The sequence below is a fragment of the Chinchilla lanigera genome, unplaced genomic scaffold (assembly GCF_000276665.1).
Source record: "Chinchilla lanigera isolate Chin_1 unplaced genomic scaffold, ChiLan1.0 scaffold00075, whole genome shotgun sequence".
Taxonomy (NCBI): Eukaryota; Metazoa; Chordata; class Mammalia; order Rodentia; family Chinchillidae; genus Chinchilla; species Chinchilla lanigera.
Genome location: NW_004955476.1, coordinates 10,654,076 through 10,670,723, shown reverse-complemented (window position 1 = coordinate 10,670,723; position 16,648 = coordinate 10,654,076). Strand labels below are relative to the sequence as shown.

The 16,648-nt window shown below is 36.8% G+C and overlaps 2 protein-coding genes across 5 annotated transcripts in view; one reads left to right on the top strand and one right to left on the bottom strand.

Annotated features, from left to right (window-relative positions):
• LOC102028530 overlaps positions 1-803 on the bottom strand; it is a 16,648-nt gene extending 15,845 nt beyond the window's left edge. For all 4 annotated transcript variants that reach the window (XR_263641.1, XR_263640.1, XM_013502984.1 and 1 more), the window contains exon 1: positions 514-803. The gene's annotated coding sequence lies outside the window, so the exon portion shown is untranslated. The remainder of the gene's footprint in view (positions 1-513) is intronic.
• Ccdc73 (coiled-coil domain containing 73) overlaps positions 1-16,648 on the top strand; it is a gene marked incomplete at its 5' end in the record, with an annotated part of 113,814 nt that overhangs the window by 55,620 nt on the left and 41,546 nt on the right. The window contains 3 exon segments of the mRNA XM_013502982.1: positions 2,611-2,649; positions 7,252-7,387; positions 7,616-7,695. Coding sequence (XP_013358436.1) covers positions 2,611-2,649; positions 7,252-7,387; positions 7,616-7,695 — 255 coding nt within the window.

The following is a 16,648-nucleotide window of genomic DNA, read 5'->3' as shown; positions in this document are numbered from 1 at the left end:
TGAGTTCGGTTCCTGGTACCGGAGAAAAACCAAAAAAAAAAAAAAAAAAAAAAAAAAGCAGTGGCCTCATAATTTGGCAAGTTTGCTCTGCATGTATTAGTTTTATCTATGGCTAATGGTAGTAGGTAGTATTCAGTAATAGACTGATAGTCTCTTAAATTTTTTCTGAGTTAAAAATTTTCTGGACAACCTCTATCTTTTACTTTGCTTTTATTCTGTATGTCTTAAAAAATACTCTGCTTTCACCCAGGCATATGTCTTTAAAATGTGATGTGCATAGAGATGACTTCCAAATGTGCATTTCCAATTCTGAATCCAGCCTGGATTAACTTTTTGGTGTCTGCCTAGACCTCTAAAAGACATTTCAAACTTGACATGTTTAAAAACAAATTCCTGTAATTCCCTCTTCTGAAAATTAGCTGCTCCTTTAGTGTTTTCCACCTTTTTCTGTCTCTCCACCCACCCTCTTCCTTCAGCTCTCCCTTGGACTGTATGTAGCATCTGGCTACTTACCTCTGCTACTCATGCTCTAGTTCCCTTTCACCACCCTTTTCATCTGGATCAGTGCTGTAATCTGTTAAGTGGTTCTTCTGCCAGGACTTTTGTTCCCTTCTTGTGTTAATGTATCATCAGAGCCATCCTTTGGGAAAGTCAGCCTGTGTTACCTTTGTGCTTGGAACTATCTAATGGCTTCCTGTCTCATTCCTTACAAAATCTAAATCCCTGTGTTATGGTTTAGGTGTAGAATGTCCCCCAAATGTCTCATGTGTGCCAAGGTGGGGTTTTCATGAGGTGAATGGGTCACAAGGGCTCTAACTTCATCAGTGGGTTAATCCATCAGTGAGATCATAATCTGCTAGCATTACTGGGAAGTGATGGGCAGTTAGGAGCTTGTGCCTCCTGGAAGGGAGCAGATCACGGGTGTGACCTCAGAGACTACATCTGGTCCCTGCCCCTTCCCCTCTCTTCCAGTGCTCCTCCACCACACCTTCCCACTGTTTTTCTACCTCACCAAAGGTGGCCTGAAACCCCTGACCATGAGCCAAAATAAATCTTTCCTCTCGTAAGTTGTTGTTCTCTGGTTTTTGGTTACAGCAGCAGAAAGCTGACCAACACACCCTCTCACACATCACAAGGTCTGTACTGATTTGGGTTCCCCCTTGTCGTACCTATTTCCGAACTCATCTTTGGCTCTTTTTTCCCTGCTTATTCCTTTCCAGCCATGTGCACTTCCTTGCTATTCTTGAACACACCAGCGTTTTCCCTGTAGGGCTTTGTACTGGCTGAAATAGTCTGGGAAAGACTATTCGAAAGGTGCTACCTCAGAAAGGTCTTTCCTGATCATCCCATGAAGTCCCCTTCCCTCGTTTATTATCTTTCTTTAGCACCCATCAGTGTCTATTATAGCATCTATTTAACTCATTTACATTGCTCAGCCTCTAAACCAGTGTTGCACCCTGTCTACATCAGTACTTTTCCTACTAACCATTCAGTATTTGTTGAAGGAAGGAATTGCACATTGCCCATTCCACCAAGATGAACAAAAAACATCAACTTACTCATGGCATTAGGTTAAAGAATTTTTTTCATAGGAAATGTGAAGTAGCTATATTTTTGTTTAAAATTTAAACTGGGTATGGTGGTGCATGCCTATAATCCCAGCACTTAGGGGGCTAAGGCAGGAGAATTGCCACAAGTTCAAATCCAACCTGGGCTACGCAGTGAGACCCTATCTCAAAAAAAAAAAAAAAATTAACAAATGTATGTACACTTTAAAAAATGAGCACACATAAATAGCTGGTTGGAGTTTAACTCAGCCTCTCTGGAGGATTGTGTAACAACTTTTAAAAGTGAAAAAATGTTAGAGATACTGCTTGGAATTTATCGTGCTAAGATAAATAACTACAAAATTTAGGTACAAGTATATTATTTTAGAATAATTTATAATATAAAAAATTGAAAACGGGGTAAACCTATAAACAATGGTAAGGTAAACTATGATGACATGAAACAGCAGAGTACTTTGTAGCTGTTGAAAAGTTACATTGTGTGTCAACCAGTCACAGAAAGGTGTTTATTACATGTTAGATAAAAAGAGGTTATAATGTTTTATAACGTTACATCTATTATCATCACTCCCCGCTGACTCTTTTAAAGTATAAATGCATCTAAAAGGATCTGGAAGAGGGTTAATGACATCTGGGGGTTTGGAGATGATTTACTTGTTTATAATGACTTTTATGCTTAACCTTTCTTTCAGAATTTCTCCAGTGAACTCTCCTAGACTGGTCGCTCTCTATCTCTGTGTTTGTCTTAGTAGCTGTCCCGCCCTAACATATTGTACATGTCACCATGTTTATCATCTGTCTGCACCATTCCTGCTTAGTTCACAGCTCTAACCCAGGAGCTGAAGGAAATGGCTGGCATGGTGGGAGCAGGGTGGATGTTTAGGATAAACACATGAATGTATTCTTGTTGTTATAAGGAGAGAACCAGTGTAAAATTTTGAAAAAAAAATGAGAAATGCTACATTTATAGCATGCAATTTCATTATGAGAAGGAACTTTTAATAAACACTTTTAATAACCTTTTGTTCTTTATTTTTTCAAGGTTTCTAAATATTCTTTACAGAAGAAAGTAAGTGAAATGGTAAGGAAATGACACAGCATATATTTCCCCCACCTGGATTACTGCATAAAATGCGCAGTGCTTTAGTGAATGTAAATATGATATTTATATGTAAAAAACAAGAATACTTGAAAATGGATACTGGTATTACCTGTAAAGGCTGGACTTAAATTTCAGTTCAGTACAGCATAAATTAATTCTTTCACAAATTTATTTGCAGAAGATATAGTGCTCTTATATTATAAAATAAAATGTGAAACCTTTATTTTTATGATACTTTTCTAGATATTCATGCAAACATGTAGTTATTTATTATAAAAAATTGAAATAGATGAAGTGGCATTTGGGATCTGATACTCATCCTTTTCGTTCTATACTTAACATGTGGTTCCTATTGTACAACAACTATTTGTTGTGAATCCCTCTTCCGATGTATATAAAAAATAAATATTTTTGTTTTTACAGCACAAAAGTATATGGAATATACTTCCTTTGTAGCTTCATTTAATTCAGGAGGCCCAGTGTTTGTGTGGTTTTGATTGAGAATTCTCCTATAGCTACTTAAATCTTTAGGAAGCTTTTTGTATGGATTAATGCTATTTCAACCTTTATTCTTTGGAGTGGACTGTAAAGCAAGTAAAATTAATTTTTGAGTCTGGCTTTTCACTTACGACATTAAATATAAAAACATATAGTAATATTTTGCTTCTTGAAATTGTTTTGATGTGTTAGAAAATAAAAGAGCTCATAGAGAGTTTGTTAAGCTTGATTGACTAAAAGATGTGAAATTGTGTTGCTGTTGAACTGGAAAGAATAAAATAGTATTGTCAGACTATTTTAAACTGTGATTTTAATTAAGAAGCTGAAAAACTAGATTCCAGTTTGGCTTTAAGTACCATGACATTTGTTCTGAAAGTCATCTGCAACGCTACGGTGATTTTACACAAAATACAGTGAAATTGAATAATGTGTCCTTTGACCTGGGAGATAAGGCTACAAGTTAAAGATCAAAGGCAGCATAAAATGTGTTTTATTCCAATTTAAAATTTTATTAAACATATGCTTATAATCTTTAAAAACAAAGAAACATGTAGTATACTTACCTAGTTTTGGTCATTTTCAAGCTTTTTGTGGTTGTGAATTACAAACTATTAAAATACTATTACAGTGATATTTGAGTTAAGAGTCAGTGGTTTTTTCTGACAGTTAAAAGCATTATATCACTTTTATTAAAGTAATTTTATATATTGATGCATACATTTAATGTTATGCCTACTCTGAAAGTACTTTTTAATTTAAAAAGTAATAGTATTTTTCTAAACATTCTGACATGTCCTTATCTTATATAATAATTCTTAGATAATTTTCTTATATTATTCCTTATAATTTATGTTGTCCTTTCTGTATTTAATCTTTTTTAAAGCAGTATGTCATTATTTTATATTATTTTGACTATGAGCAAAACAGATAGACAGTAGTGTCAAAGCAAGAGTTTGAAGAATAGTAACGTTTAGTGTCCTAAAGGAAATTATTTGGAAAATAGTGTAAGACACTTTTAACAGAAGTTCATGATTCCTTATATGTGAGTACCTAACTAGTTTCAAGTTAATCTCATTAAATAGGGAAAAGGAGAGAGTGTGGCTATAGCTTTTATTAGTAAATATACTTCCTTTTTTTTTTTTTTTTTTTTTGGTTTTTTGAGACAGGGTTTCACTATGCAGTTCAAGCTGGCCTTGAGCTGCAGTATAGTCCAGGCTGGCCTCAAATTTGAGGTGATCCTCCTGCTTCAGCCTCCTGAGTGCTGGAATTACAGGCATGCACCTCCATGCCTGGGTAGTAAATGTATTTCTAAATGATTATGTGTCAGTATTTATAAATGATTCCTATTTTAAATTTGTATAGATTAGATGCTTTTAAAATGAGGCACACGTGTGTTTATAAAACAATATATCTGGACATTATTTTTTTGTGGACTAAGTCTTGTATTTAGTGGTAAAGTTGGATAAAAGAAAAAAATAAATTAATCTCAGAGGTAAGAAGAACAAAATGTAGATAGTGTACACTATGTACTTAATTATTAAAATAAGTTTTATTTCCTCGTTGATATAGTATGTAATATGAAAGTTTTAGTAGTACTAGTACCATTATCTTGTTATTCTCTAAAATGTTCTTGGTAGTTATTACCAGTTACATTTATTGTTGCTTCTCAAGGAATTTGAAACTTTTTATTGGTAATCCTGCAGTTAGTGGCGGACCTGACAGCTCAGGACTGTCAGAGCAGCCTGCGGAGCTCAGATGGGTGTGCACTGGGATGAGCTGTCAGTACCCGTGCGATCTGGGAGTGGTCGGTGTTTATCATGTTCACTGAATAGGCTAACGTATTTGCAAAACAGAATTACATCACAGAAACACATGAACTTACATTTTTATTGAATTTGGCCTTTGCTACATCTTTTTGTTAACAAAATTGTGAACCTTTTTAGGCATTGACTGCCTACCACTTTTTAGCTGAAAAGTTGTCTGTCATTGGGATCTTGTATTAGTATATAGTAAAGCATTTTCTCTTAAAAGCTACATACATATTTGCATTGAAAACTTTCTTGAATTAAACAAAATGCTGTATAACCAATTCTCAGTGAAATCCTGGTGGGTTTTTACGTCTTCCGAGAGTTACTATAATTCTCTCAGTCAGAAGTTAAGTGATATTTTAGAGGAAATGAATATGGCTCCTTTTTTTCATTGTTAACATTTGTCAACAACTAGTTCAAATGATGTTGAAAAGCCCACAGAAGGGTGTGAGAAACTTTGAACTGACCTGTTGTAATTATTACTGCTTATAGTATAACTTTGGTTAAAGTCATTAAACGATAACTTTGAAAAAGTTAAGTCTACCATAAGACTTGTCAAGATAATGTAGTTAGGTTCATCTTAACTTGTGTTTCTTGATTAATAGAAGAGAAAACTCTTCTTAGTCTATAAATTAATTAAAACTATTAAAGATACTTTTATTAGTTAAATAATAATAACAAGTCCTTACATTGAGATTATTATGTAATAGGATCTGTTCTTAGTATATAAATTTTACATAAATTCATTTTACCTTTACAGCAACCCTAGGAAGAAAACGCTATGATAATCTCCACTTTAAGATAGGGTGATTTGCCCAAGATCATATGAACTCAGTCACAGAGACAGGATTTAAACACACATAGAGTAACTTCTGACTGCTGTGCCATCCTACCTGTGCTTCGGTTTTAAGTAGTAAAACGTGACTGGTTAACTTACGCAAACAGAAATTCAGGCGAGGCATCCGGTCAACCAGAGAGTGGAGAATGTGGGAATAAACAGGGGTCAGAGTAACTTTGGAGTTTGTCCTGGAGGCAGGACATAGAAAGCCACAGCAGAGGTCTCCTACTAGTGTGAGTAGGGTTACCACCAAACTTCTTCAGTTTTATAGTCTTTTTCCTCAGGATTCAAATTCCAGAAAGGTAGGTCAATTGGTTTATTTTGGTTAATACACCTTTCCCTTCTCTAGAAGAGAAAGAAAACTTGTGCATTTTAGTCCTGTGCAACTAATGAGGCAGAACCATTTCAGTAGAATAAATTATGGTACTGGTAGTATTGGGTAAAGGAAATGGATACTGTTTAGGTGACTTCTGCAAAAAGCCACTTTTGGAAATCTGTAGGACAGTCATAACTCATTCAAAAGACAAGTATTGAGTGCCAGTTAATGGCACTATACTGTGTTTTTTGTTTGTTGTTTAGCACTGTTCATCATAGAAGCTGAAGCAGTTTTTTAAAAAGTTGTAAAGCCCATCAGTGATTCTGCTAATGTCGAGATTTTTAAAAAGCCTTTAAAAAGAATTGTTGATTCTACTAACATATTTGGGGGAGGCGTCATACTGGCAATTGAACCCAGGGCTTTGCATCTGCTGGCAACTTTTAAAAGTTAAAGTCAATTCTTAAGTATGGTAAAAGCAGCTCTGTTAGCTGAGAGGAATGGAGACCCTTATAAGTAGGGTCCAATTTTTACCAATTATGTCTCTAGTTTAAGTGGATTTTTTACTATACTGTATTGCCCTCCTGTCACTGAGAGTTATTGTCCTTGTTTTCTATTTTGTAATGCAGTGAGAAGATGCTATGTTATTAAAATTAATCTCAGAAAAATTACGTGAGTTTTGACAATGTATATTAAATTTGTGTTTGCAAACTACAAGGACAAAGAATAAAAATAATGATCTGGTTAGGTCTTGATTATCCGGATGATCTATTGGAGAAAGAAAAATATTTCCAAGTACCCAGACTGTTAGTAATCCCCTCACTTTATTTACTGGTAGATTAATTAGCTTTTTATATATAAATAAAAGAGTCAGTTGACTTTGAAAAAGAAATTGTAAACCGTGGAAGCATTACATGAAGTGACTGTTTTGTTACAGGAAAATAGTATGCTTTACTTTACATAGATTTAGTAGTATCTCCTAACATTGTCCTCCCAATAGTGTATGTTTTTGTGACATTTATTTTTGGTATCTTATTAAGAAGAGTTGTTTTTCACTGTATACCTATTGCACATGTTTATGTTTGTCTTATATGAATAACTTTAAAAATTATTCTTCAAAATAGGAACAAAAGGTCCAGTTCCATCTTCTGGCTAAAGAAGATTATCATAAGCAACTGAATGAAATTGAGAAATGCTATGCTACAGTAACAAATCAGTTTGGCTTGGTGAAAGAGAGTCATGTAAAGTTAGAACAAAATGGTAAGTGTTATCATATTTAAGCTTACATATTCACTAGAGATTATTGAAATGGACTTGTTTATCATGAATAAATTGAACTTACCAGATATTAGTAATAGCAAATAACTATGTAATGAATATTAAATAATTGTGTGTATTGTATTGACACTATTTTCTCTGTCCAAGCTAGTTATACTTTCTTTGAAATATACCATGAGTTTGTTTTCCTAAATGTCTTTCATACTGCAGTACAAGAAGCAATACAATTAAACAAAAGACTTTCAGCTTTAAATAAGAAGCAAGAATCTGAAATATGCAGCCTAAAGGAGGTATGGTTGTTAAAATTTTATACTATTAAGTAAAAATTTATAGTCTAAAATAATCTTATTACTAGAAAATAGCGTTTTTGGTAGGAAAAGTACAGATTTGTAAACTTTGAGTTATGATTCTGGTAATGTAATAATGAATTTGCTCCAGCCCATTACCATACTATTTCTTTGACTAGTGATCAGTGGCTTGCACTTTTATGGTGACACGAACAGCCAGTAGACGTTCACTACATCTTAGCTGCATTAGCACCATTCGTTCATTCAGTCAGTGTTCATGGTTGACTTCTATGTGCCAGGTACTATGTGGTACAACTGAGGAAAATAAAGCACGTTCTGGTTTTTATAAGGTTTACAGCCTGGTGGAGAAGACATAAAACAAATATACAGATGACATAGTGTAAAACTCACAAGGGATCTGGAGAAGTTAGGATGTGATGACATAATGGGTGGCTTTATTGGATTGGGGGTAAAGGGGGTAGGGGAAGGAATGTTTCAGGCATGGACAAGAGCGTGGACAAAATCCCTGAGGTGGGGAAAAGTTTAGTACTGAAGAACTAGCACAGGTCTGGTATGGTGGGAGGCTCATGAATGGACATTTACTGGTGGCTTACTTAATACCAGCACCCCTCTTCTCCTCCTGAATTTTTCCTTTGATGTCTCCAACTTTAGAACTGACCCCTAAATTGGCAGAAGCCATAAGCCTATTTCTTAACTCTTGCCAAACATTGACTCTGGAAGAGATAAATGACCTTAACTACTGGCTAAGAAACCAGGAAAAGCGTAACCCCCACTGTGACTTGTGGTCCCCCACAACCAGGAGAGAAGCCAAAAAGGACACACTTCCTAACAGAGTGAGGCGACATAAAGATGCCTGCTCCTTCATGACATTGTTGAGTCCCTTTATCAGCTGACTCCCCATCTTCTCCTACCACTGGGCTTTTCAGTCATGTGAGCCAGTAGCCTCTGTCATACGTAAACCAATTTGGTCAGGGCTAGTGCAGTTTTCATTATTTTCAACTGAAAATACCCAAACTGGTAGACGAGGAAGAGGAAATAGGTAAGGCCTTGTTCTTTCTATAATAGCATCTCATTTCTTCCCTTTACTCTGGTCAAAGCCCCATCTCAAATAATACCACTTCAGGTCACTTTGGAGCTACTTCCCTCCCCCTGAGAGAGTCAGCTACCTGTCCTATGCTAACGTGCATTTAACCTGTGGTTATTCCTTTCTGTACAAAATACCTTCCATCTGTTACTTTAGATCCAGACTTACACCTGGAAATCTTACTTGTATGAATTGTGTCAGTGGGCTTCTCTGTCTTCTGTCCTCTGAGCTTGGCCAGTGGATCCTGGGCAGGAGATGGCAGGTGGAAGGAGAGTCAGAAGTCAGGGTGTTTATTCCCCCATCTGTCACTGAGGTCCCTTCAGCCTGGCCACCCGCTGCAACAGATCACTGTTCCTTTCAACTTGGCCTGTGTTTCATGATGCTGTCTTTTCAAGTTCCAGTGATCATCTTCTTGTCCTTTTTGGCCTAGGAATAGTGACAGCTCCATTTCTGCTAGACCCTGCAACTGACACCACCCCTTATGTACATTTGTAATCTGTCCACTCCTTTGCAAATAAATTGTCATCAAAGCATACCAATTCATGAATGCCATCTATGCTTATGTGCTGGGTTAGTCTGTGTTATGGTTTAGATCTAAAACGTCCTGCAAAAGCCTCGTGTGTGCAGAGGTAGGACGTTTCAACAGTGCCTGCTTCGTGGGGGTGCTGTACCTGTCAGTGATTTATCCGTGGATGAGCTTGGAGCTGAATGAGCTGTTAGGAGGGGGGGCCTGGTTAGAAGAGGGGGCTCCTGGGGTGTGGCCTGGAGGGCTGTGCTCTTGTCCCCGGCCCCTCCCTTCTCGCTCTGCCCCTGGCTGCCGTGGATTGAACAGCTTTTCTGTTCCATACCCTTCTATATGCTGTTTCTGTGTTGGCACCAACCAACGCTGGGATGAATCCTGAAACTGTGACAGAATAAACCCCAACACCTCGAAGTTTCAGCGATCAGGCACTTTGTCCCAGCAACAGGAAAGTAACTAATAACAGGCTGTGACATTACTGAGGCCAAGGTTATGAGTTCAGTTTCTGTTCAGGTTACTTGACTTAGGACATGGAAAATTCTGTCTCAGAATTTCACCCCATTATGGTTTAGATCTGAAATGTCCCCGAGCAGTCTCATGTTCAGAGGCGAGGCTCTTGGAAGGAGAGTGGCTCTCAGAGGCCCTGTACTCATCAGTGATCCACTGATACGTTCATAGCAGAAAGTGCTGTTAAGCGGGGATATAGCTCAGCAGCACAGCGCCTGCCTGGCAAGTACAAGGTCCTGGTTCCATTCCCGGTATAAAAAAAAGATAGTGCTGTTAGGAGGCAGAACATGGTTGGAGGAAGTGGGTCACAGGGGCATGGCCTGGAAGGGTGTATTCTTATCCCTGGCTCTTCCTTTTTCTCTGGCTTCCTGGCTGACATGGGTTGAGAATCTTTCCTCCACCATGGTCCTTCCACCATGCTGTTTCCGCCTTGAAGCCAGCCAGCCTCGACTGAACACTCTGAAAATGTGAGCCAGAATAAACTTTCATCCCTTAAACTGTGGATGTTAGGCATTTTGTCCCAGTGATGGAACAGTGACTGATGCACACTCTAACCTCACCCAGCCATCTTTTCAAAATACATTTTGAACTTGAGAAATAAAAAGCGTAAATATGGAGTTCAGATACATCATTAATCAATTTGGGTCACTATTGTCATCTCAACTCAAAAGGAGGCTGCTTGCTTGCTTATTTATTTATTTATTTAACTGGGAATTTAAACCTGGGCCTTTGTACTGAGCTTCATCCCCACACTTGCACCCCTTCCCCGCTTTAAACAGGTTCTTGCGCAGACAGTAAGTTGCCTTGGCTGGTCTGGAACTTTTGGTCTTCTTGCCTCAGCTTCCTACAGGGCTGGGATTATAGCATGTAACCACCACATCCAGCTAGGATTCTACTTTTAAAAGGAAAAAAGCACCCCATGTAAGCATTTGTACCTTTTTATATACATAGAGTGTCATTATTTGAAGTTACTATATTTAATGTAACAGGTGTTATTTTTTAGCAGTCTGGATTCACTGTATAAGAAGTGGGAAGCACAGGTTCCCTAGGATCCCCATCCCCATGCATGCACAAGCCCTCAGTGGCACACCCTCACCTGTGCTCCATGCTCACAGTGCTTTGGAGTTTGGGGACTCTTAATTGGTTGTAGTGGTAGTTTTGTTTGTTTCTGCAGGTTGGGAACAAACCCTGGGCCTCATGCATACTAGGCACGTGCTCTACCACTGAGCTACACCCCAGCCCAGGTGTCTGTCTCATTCAACCTGCAACCCCCTGGTTACATATGATATTGCAAGTCTTTGAATATGCTGACTTGATCTCTGTGTATCTTCTTTGGTGAGATGTCTGTCTTTGAAGCATTTTAAATCTTTTTTTCATATAATTATTGGACATTTATAGGGTGCAGTGTGATATTTTATGCATGTATACAATCTGTCATGATCAAATCAGGATAATTAGCATCTCCTTAAACATATATCATTTAAAAAAGTATCATTTTTTGTGTTGGGACTCTGGCAGTTCTGTATAAAATACATAATAAATTATTGTACACTATGATCACTTTGCTGTGCAGTAGAGCTTTAGAGTACATTCCTCCCATAGAATTATATTTTGGTAACTGTTCTTTAGCCTCCCTCTGTTTCTCTCCCTACTCCCCTTCCTAACCTCTAGTGACCATTGTACTATTCTTTTTTTTTGTTTTGTTTTGGTTTTTCTCCGGTACCGGGAACCGAACTCACGACCTTGCGCTTGCCAGGCAGGCGCTTTTGCCGCTGAGCTAAATCCCCAGGCCCTTGTACTATTCTTCATTTCTATGAAAATCAACTGTTTTAGCTTTCACATAAATGAGAATATACAATATTTAATATTTTTGTCAGAGACAACTATTAAACAATGTCCATAAAATTTGCTGATTAAACTATTTGTATATCTTTATTCAGTTAGTTATTGTATTGTTGCTAAATGATTATACCTTGTAAATATCTGTAATTATTGTTTTTGCATTAAATAAAAAGTTTCATGATAAAAAAACAGACTATTTTATTTCTGTTGTGCAGTTTAAGACACTGCCCTGTAGATTAGATGGAATTCATGTGAGTCCCTTGAGACAGACCCTTGACAGATTTATTGAGAGGGTGAAGAATGTCTGTCTCTAAGCATGAGTGGATGGGGTGCTTGCAAGAATGAAGAAAGCTTGCCTCTGTTACAGGCCTTGTGCTATAGGCCAGGGCCACCCCAGACCAATCTATGGTTTAGGAGGTGGCAGGCTCTGTCACTCTGTAAAGCCATATGTCAGTGTATGTGCATCCAACCTAATATAAAAATATAAAATTTTTAAAAATAAATGCTAGTTTCCATTAAAACTTAAGTTATTACATATAAAAACAATTTAAAATAAGATTTTAGAATACTTACATGATAAAGGTGTATGTACATTATGTTAAAGTCAGTATCGCTGTTTCAAAAAAAAAATCAGTTAAGCATAAAAGATGTTCTTACAGGAAAGATTTATGAAAGAGAAAAGAGAAAACTGTGCTGCCTTTTGATTTCAAAGTCTAAGTAACAGCAAGCATGAAGATATAAAATATTTTAAGAGACAGTTTTTAATATTTTATGTATTTTAGGTACACTATTTTTATATTTTGTATATTTTATGTAGCTTTTTAAGAAAAGCTTTTTATTTTTGGCTTTCTTTTTGAAAAGCTAATCAAATCTAGTAACATTGGTTATATCACTCAGTTAAAACTTCATTAATTTTCCCAAGGATAATGTTCATTTTTCTTTTATACTGTTCTGTGATTTTGTCCAGAACAGTTAAGTTATTGGTTTATAATAAGGTGGAATTCCTTTCAGACTTAGTTGTTAGATAAACTGAGTATTGTAGTGCTGAATACTGGGTTCACCATGATGGCAATCACGAGAAATGCCAGATGCTATCTGTGAGCAGCGCTCGCAGCTTCTGCTGTTCGTCTGAGACAGTGTTGGTGCACTGAGGAGATAGTGATGTGAAGCAGACCACCCCTGCCAGAGAGGGAGGTACAGGAGAAACAGCACGGTATTTATGGCTCCAGGAACTGTAAGTTGTAATTTGATGAGATCAAAGCATGCACTGTTTATTTGCTGCACTTGCAGCTTTGAATAAAATGGTTAGAAAACAGATAATGCACTAAAAGTTCAGGCTGTTTAAAAGCTTATAAAGGCTATAAAATCAAAAGCATAATTTTCAGTTCAAAATCATTTCATGGAGGTCTTTGATTTTAATTTATTATGCTCTTAAGATTTTAATTCATATGTAAGAGAAAGATACAAGAAATTATGTTTTGCTTTTGTCAGCCATATACTAGTTTTCCATTCCTATCCTTCTCCCTGCCTCCCTGTTATTTCCTAACAATTAATAGGAATTGATGCATTTTAGGGTATCTTCTGTAAGATACCTGATTCCAACAGCTTCACATTTTCAGTTCCTGAAAAAGGTAGAAAAACATAGAACTTTGTTGCATTGTGAACCTTGAAGAAGAAAAATACCTTTGGAAAACCAATCTTCCTTTATTCATTCAGCTAATTGTAAGCTATATTAGTGAATGTAAGTTTTACCATATACCTCTCATCAATAGGACATTGTATCTTGGGTATGATCTTTGAACAGATCACCAGCATAAAACAAACCATCTAATAATTCACTGCCTAAGTGGCTTGAATATTTATTTGCTTCACACAGGTATATCTTTGTTTAAGAAAGCCTAATATAAAAATATAAAATTTTAAAAAATAAATACCAGTTTCCATTAAAACTTAAGTTATTACATATAAAAACAATTTGAAAACAAGATTTTAGAATACTTATGTGATAAAGGTGTATGTACATTGTGTTAAAGTCAGTATCGCTGTTTCAAAAAATAAAAATCAGTTAAGCATAGAAGATTTTTAATTACTCTGATAACATTTGACTAAATAGTACAATACATTTTAACCTCAACTAGGGTCCTCTAGCAGACATCTTACTTTCAAGTTGATTTCATAAATTATTAGTACATTAACTACTGGAACAACTTGATTTATTTTCCATCTTTTAGTGTCCATAATCATTTTAATGTCATCCTATGTTATTTTGATATTTACCTGTAGTGGAAATTGTTAAACCCATGAATTCTTCTGTTTAGTAAATTTAAGGCCATTTGGTATGCACTAGAACAGTAATTTATTATGCTGTCTTATTTCTATAATTGCAATCCAGCATTTTCTTGTATCTGAACTTATGATACAGAATTAACCTGTTTTAAACTCAGTGTAGGAATGTTAGTTATAACAAAGTTATTTTCCAGCTATAAAATATGCTGTTCTTTTAAAGTTAACATAATGCTGATAACTCACCATCTGGTAAGTTTTATTTTTCCAGCATTTGTAATAAAACTGTGCTGGTCTGTTCACATTTAAATCAGGAATATATCTTTAACATGTTGTTGTTGTTGTTGTTGTTGTTCCTTTGAATGGAATGAAGGTAACTGGTCCAGTCAGTGATTAAACCCTCAGCACTAAGCGAAAGCTACCCCTTTCTAAGTGACTGTGCTAACTGTGAACTATTGTGCCATTAACAGTGGTCTGTTTCACTGGAATATAGCAACACAAGGAAGAGATGAAGGAGGGAAGTGGGTCCCCTGGACCCAGGAAGGATTTGAAGTGAGAATTGAAGCCCACAGGGAGAGTGAAGAGAGAAACTTCAACAAAGAAGAAGCAGGTAGCTGGTGGAGCCTTCTCCCTGAGTTGGGATTCGCTGCGTGGGAGGAGTGGTTCAAACCTGTGGACACATGGTGACTACTGGCAACACCAGAGGCCTCCATGGAGAGACACAGCAATGGAGGGGAGCAGTGGACATGAAGGACTTTACTAGCTGGTGGCTGTGTTTGATGCTATTGTTATTGCTGATTGTACCACTTTAGCTAAAGTGACATAATGGTTCTAACTAGCTGTTCTTCCTGGTATACGACCAATGAGAGTGCCTCAAGGCCATAGAAAATATTGTGTGCCAACACCAAAGAACCACGGGCTGGACCAAGCAGGCATTAACTCATCCCCAGTAAATTGAAGAAGTAGGATCTTGTGAAAGATTCAAAACCCCAAAACCAGCTACACCTGGAAAACATCTCTGAGAAGTAGTCATTTCCTAAGTGTTCTAAATACTAGCAATAAAGCAACTCACCATAGGCAATTTATAAGCATCAACCCAGGAGTTAAACTTAAAAAAATGGAAAATGAGAAGACACTTAAACAAGATGCAACCCCAGACATCTAGTTCACCAAAGGCAAACCCAGGGGGCAATGAAGGGGGACGATTTGAAAGCCACCTGCTTGACTTCTCTGAAGTGGTAACAACAAAGCAAATGAATGAGGCTCTAGAAAAAAATCAAATCAGAAATAATTTCTCAGATAAATACTGAGATGGTATCTTAGTCACTTTTCTCTTGTTGCTGGGACAAAATAGCTGATGCCCAAAATTAAAGAGGGAAAAGTTTATTTAGTTCACAGTTTATAGAGGTTTTGGTCCATAATCTGTTGGCTACAAGGCAGGGTGGCATGTAGCAAAGGGGCAGCAGCTCAAGATGGCAGAAGACAGCAAAAGGAACAAGAGCAAAAGAGGGGGAGCAAGCCTCTTTTCCTACCTTGTATTGTATGCAGGCTACCCACACTAGGGTGGGTAAAGCACTCACAGCCCCCATCCCAGCACTTGACAATAAACTAATCACAAACTCTAGATTCAGTGGCCTCTAAAAAGCACCCCCCAACCAGAAACTCTAGGTTTAGCTGCCTCCAAAAAGCCACCCCTATAACCACATGAGGCCCTGGGGAGATACCTAGACACAAACCATAACAGATGGTGACCACATGTTTAGTTATTCAATGAAAAAAATTCTTAGTGATTCCAGAGCAGATACAGATTTTCAAAAAAAAAGAGCTTAGGAAAATGATTGAAACTATAAAAGCTCAACATAGGAAAGAAATGGAATCCATAAAACAGACTCAAGCAGATTTCCAGGAAACTAAAAAGTCCATTGAAAGTATCCACAGCAGAATGAGCCAATGTCAGGACAGAATCTCAGATATAGAAGACAAGCTTGCAGTCAGCTATCATGAAAACTTTTTTTTAATTTTTAAAAATAAAGAATGAAAACACATTAATAAACAGACATAAACAAAACAACACCCAAACAATAGAAGCAATACAGAGTTTCAGACAAGGTGATAGGAAATTAACAATAGTTATTGTATTACATATTGTTATCTTCAAATTGGTTACTGAGTTAAACAGATATAGGCATGTAAGATTGATCAAACAATTAAACATTAGCTATTCCTTTCAATAAAGCAATGGAGGTCAGTAGTACGACTCAGTTATCCTGTGTATGCGTGTGTGTGTATAACTTCCCCCTTCTTTCTTTTTTTCTTTTCCCTTATCTCAGTTGTTCCCTCCCTTTGAGCAGTTTCTTTCTCTTTCACAATATTATACCCTTCAAATTTTATTCACTCTTTCAGATTCCTACACTAGTGAGACAATACAATATTTACACATGTGGGTCCGATTGATTTCACTTATGAATATGGACTGTAGTTGCATCCATTTACCTATGAAAGCCGCAAGTTTATCTTTCTTTATAGCTGAATAATATTCCATTATGTAAAAATACCACATCTTTTGTATCCATTCCTCAGCTGATGGTCATTTGGGTTGCTTCCATGATTTAGCTATTACAAATTGAGCAGCTATAAACATGGGTGCACATATATCACAGTGGCACAATCAGTTAGTGCACAGTACTTACAGAAGAAAT